At 35.2% G+C, this 4934-nt stretch overlaps 1 protein-coding gene across 1 annotated transcript; it reads right to left on the bottom strand.

Moving 5' to 3' along the window:
• On the bottom strand, positions 4100–4534 carry LOC109826662. The gene has a single exon (XM_020393682.1). It carries the CDS (start codon positions 4532–4534, stop codon positions 4100–4102), a length of 435 nt encoding a protein of 144 aa, XP_020249271.1.

Genomic DNA, 4934 nt, shown 5'->3' with positions numbered 1-4934 from the left:
AATCGATCTAGAGGAGGTTATATAGGGGGTTTTGTCTCGGTTTTGGTGGTAAGTTAACCTTTACTATATTTTTGTGTCATTCTCTGTTGTATATATTTATTTCATTTAGTCATGTTTATTGTTGAGCTAAAATTTTCATTTTCTCACAGATTTGGTTTTATGAGCTTGTGGGAAAATTATGCCTTCACGTAGGAGCAGAATCCCTATCACCAATCCTAAGCTTCTACAAGGGTCCGTGATCTTTACAAAGGATTGCAGTGCAATATTTGATTAGAGAGCCGAATAATTTTGGGAAGCATATGATTGACTCAAGGGCTTCCGAATTTGAAAAGAGAAAAGCTGCCCCTACAAGATTGAGAAGAGAGAGAGAGAGAGGTATACATATTTTTATTTTTATTCCATGTTAGTTAATTGCTCCCCATCCTTTTACAAAATGATTTTTATTTGATGTTCATCCCTGAATTGGAGTTACTTGGGTTATTTATGTGTAGGTAATCACCAAAGCTGAGTTGGATCAGCTCATACATGAAAAAAATGGAATTAGACATTCTCTTGAAGATAAGGAGGGAAAAATTTAGTGAGGAAGAAGAGGATGTTGATAGTGATGGAGGAGATGAGGATGATGGGGATGATAGTGATTATAGTGATGACGGGGGGGATGAGGAGGAGGGGGATGATAGGGGGAATGAGGAGGATGAGGAGGGAAATAATGAGGGGAATGAGGAGGATGTGGAGGGGGCTGATGAGGGGAATGAGGAAGAGGAAGATGAGGGGAGAGGTGATGGCGGGAATGAGGAGGATGCGGAGGGGGCTGATGAGGGGAATGAGGAGGATGAGGAAGGGAATGGTGGAGATATGGATTCAATGGAAGTGGATGACGACGCCTTTATTCTTAGCCCATACGATATAAGCGAGATTGAAGGCATGCGTAAAACCCCTTCCATCAAAAGAACAGTTCTCTCAAGATCTCGGCATGCTAGGCCATCATTGAAGACTCCTTTTGTCTCGCTTGTTAATAGAAAAGGACGACCAAATTATCCGGGAAGGAAGGAAGTAATGGATGAGGAGAGAGAACTACTAGATAACTTTTGGAAGGAGAAGAATATGGCCGCGTAAGTGTATTTTGAATGATCTACTTATCTACTTGTTATAAATTGTACTAAGTTTTTTCATTAATACATGTTATAAATTTACTTCATATGTAGTGAGACATTAGTGTGGTCATCTAGAGATGCGTTGATAACACGTAAGGATGCATTGAAGTTACTTAAAGGAGAGGCAATTAGTTGCGACATAAGTATCTGTTCTTTTCATGCTTCACACAATGCGCGTTAGTACATAACACTAATATTTACAATTTTTATTATCTACATTTCAGGTTATAGTCTCCTATGTTGTGCTTCTAAATAAGTTGATGGAGACGCGTCTTAACTATGCAAATGACATACACATATGTAGTCCATGGGTAACCGTAAGTAGAAATCCAATCTAAGACTATGTTGTAAGTTTCATAAGCTATATTAAATTCGTAATCTCAACTTTCTTTGTTTTTTTAGAGATGCATCAATGAGAATAACCCGTCGAGTGTGGATCGAATGTTTAAGCCAATAACGACTACTCGATTCCAAGAACTTAATAAGATTATTTTCCAACTCCTAACTTCATTTCATTGGCATATGTTGGTATTCTCTATAAAGGATAGAAGATTTCATCATTATTCTTCTCTACGTGGATATATGTCTGATGCTAGTGAATTTAGGTTGAAGCTTATTTCTACCATTCCTGATGCTTGGAATTTAGACATTACTTTTTGTCAGGAGGTAGAAAGTGTTGATGTACCTTAATAACGTGGGTTAGTGTATTCGACTTATTCATATGTTGTTTTTTCATATGTGCTAATGCATAGAGACTATATATTGCGGGCCAAGAGTGTCATATTGATATTGTAAATATTTGAACTTGCAATAGCTTGGATTGCGGGTTGTTCTTGATGGCATACATGTTTAGCCTCGTTTCCGATCAAACTATTTCAATTGACCAAAAGGATTGTGCAAGACATAGAGCTCGTATCGTTGCTCTATTTCTATCTGAAGGTATATTTTCTATAAGTGTAATGTTCATTGAACCACTTTTAAACTCAACCTATTGTTCTTTTGATCCGCTTATATTTTACTTTCAGGAAATCAACGTGATCCTCAAGATCAATTCCCCGGATGCTAGATGCCAATTGTGATATCAAGCATTTTTTATGTACATATATATGTTTAGAAAGTGATTTGTATGAAACCTATGGGACTGTTGTTGGGATTGGTTATGTAAAGTCATTTGTAAAGTCATTTTGTGCAATCAGCCACTGTGGTTAAATTACTGATTATGTAAAGTTTTGTATGCTTCTAAGTCATTGAAATTGATGGTTTATTGCACGTAAAGTTCTATGGTTCAGCGCACCAGCTACATAAAGTTTTCTTTCAAACAGAACACAATATTCTCTTACGGAGATCAACGTGGTACACATAACCATAACACAACAAAAGGAAGAAAAGAACATTCACGCATAATTAATGGAAGCTTTCCACACTTCACTCTCTCTAGTTACATCACAATTACAACAACATATATAGAGTTCTCCTTTCAAATGTAAACACCAAGCAAACACATGCAATCCCCTGAAGAGATCAACACTACCACTGCAGGCTCTCATTCACAAGCTTTATAATTGAGCAACACTAACACATTATATTGTAAGTATAGTACATTACATCATAAGTATAGCACATTATATCATAAGTATAGCACGTTAACCTGTAAGTATAACACGTTAACCTGTAAGTATAGCACATTATGTTATAAGTATAGCACGTTAACCTGTAAGTATAGCACGTTACACTGTAAGTATAACACGTTATGTTGAAAGTATAGAACGTTGTCCTGTAAGTATAGTACGTTAACCTGTAAGTATAACACGTTATATTATAAGTATAGCACGTTATATTGTGAGTATAGCATGTTATATCATAAGTATAGCACGTTATATCATAAGTATAGCATATTAACCTGTAAGTATAGTATGTTATATTATAAGTATAGCACGTTATATTATAAGTATAGCATGCTATATCATAGGTATAGCACGTTAACATGTAAGTATAGCACGTTATATTATAAGTATAGTACGTTATATCATATGTATAGTACGTTATATCATAAGTATAGCACGTTAACCTGTAAGTATAGCACGTTATATCATAAGTATAGCACGTTAACCTGTAAGTATAGCACGTTATGTTGTAAGTATAGTACGTTAACCTGTAAGTATAGCACATTATGTTGTAAGTATAGAACGTGTTGATGTAAGTATAGTACGTTATGTTGTAAGTATAGCATGTTAACCTGTAAGTATAGCACGTTATGTTGTAATTATAGCACGCTAACCTGTAAGTATAGCACGTTATGTTACAAGTATAGCATGTTATCCTGTAAGTATAGCACGTTATACTATAAGTATAGCATATTGTCTTGTAAGTATAGCATGTTATATTATAAGTATAGCACATTATATTGTAAGTATAGCATGTTTACCTGAAAGTATAGCACGTTATGTTGTAAGTATAGCACATTAACCTGTAAGTATAGCACGTTATACTATAAGTATAGCACGTTAACCTGTAAGTATAATACGTTATGTTAAAAGTATAACACGTTATGTTGAAAGTATAACACGTTGTCCTGTAAGTATAGCACGTTATATTATAAGTATAGCACGTTATATTATAAGTATAGTATTTTACATCCAAAATTATGATAATAAACACATATCCTACATCCAAAATTATGACAAAAGTATAACATGTCTTTCGTTGATCAAAACAATATAGCTTGTCTTACATCCAAATGTATAACATGTCTTACATGACAAAAGTATAGTATCCAAAAGTATATCATGTTAACTTGTCCAAAAGTATAGCATGTCTTCTATCCAAAAGTATAGCGTAGAATACATCTAGTCTGCAATAGGTTATCTACATGTTCTATGGTTGTGACCATACTGTTGGCATCTACTACATTTTAACTCTTTGCCCGGATTCAATCCCGAAGGAATTCACTTTGTCCTTGGTCTTCCACGAAGAATTGATGTTGTCGGTGGCCGAATCACCATATTTTCATCATCTATACATAGCTTGTCATCGTCAGGAATTAGGTATATCGGAAAGGAGTAGCATTTGCGGTATGTCTCCACACTAAAGTAGTGGGAAATATAGGAGTAAAGGGTGTCCATATTCTGTCGAATAACCATCGCAGCATGTTTGCAAGGTAGCCCGACAACTTTCCATTCATGACAAGTGCATGTGCGTTCATTCAAGTCTACTTTAACGGTGGGGAAATCATACACCTCGTACCTTCCTGTAGTAGAAGGAATTGCAGAAAGACAACGTGATTGCTCATTGATATGAATAAGGTGTTCTTCCACAGTAGGAACAAATGATGTGGTCCACTTGTGGGATGTCTCTCGCCTTTCAAAACCCATCCTCATCATTTTTTTGCGAATATTATCAATTGTTTGGGTAATTAGTAAATAACGAGCTTCTTTGATCCAAGAATTGAATAACTCCGCTACGTTTGATGTCAACCATCCATATCTACATGTCAATAAATAGTAAGTATAGTAGGAACATATATCTCAAAAATTTGAATTTAAAATTTTACATAAATTTAAATTTCAACCTCTTCCCACGAAAATAACAATTAACCTAATTTTCTGGACTCATCCTCAACATTTCGTAATAGGCGATCTCTGATTTGTTCCGTAGCTCGTTGCATTCATTGTTATAGGAACGAGAAGTGTATGCATAAGCGGCCCTCTTCATAATTTGCACACATTCATCTTGTAAAGGTGGTATAATGCCTTTTTTCAATAGGTTATTCTTAAAATTAGC

This window comes from Asparagus officinalis, chromosome 10 (genome assembly GCF_001876935.1).
Source record: "Asparagus officinalis chromosome 10, Aspof.V1, whole genome shotgun sequence".
Taxonomy (NCBI): Eukaryota; Viridiplantae; Streptophyta; class Magnoliopsida; order Asparagales; family Asparagaceae; genus Asparagus; species Asparagus officinalis.
The sequence above is the reverse complement of the archived record's forward strand: the minus strand, read 5'-3'. Positions and strand labels throughout refer to the sequence as shown.

What these genes read in the sequence shown, in the direction of transcription:
- LOC109826662 (XM_020393682.1), bottom strand. Translation starts at nt 4,534, where the DNA reads ATGATGAGGATGGGTTTTGAAAGGCGAGAGACATCCCACAAGTGGACC.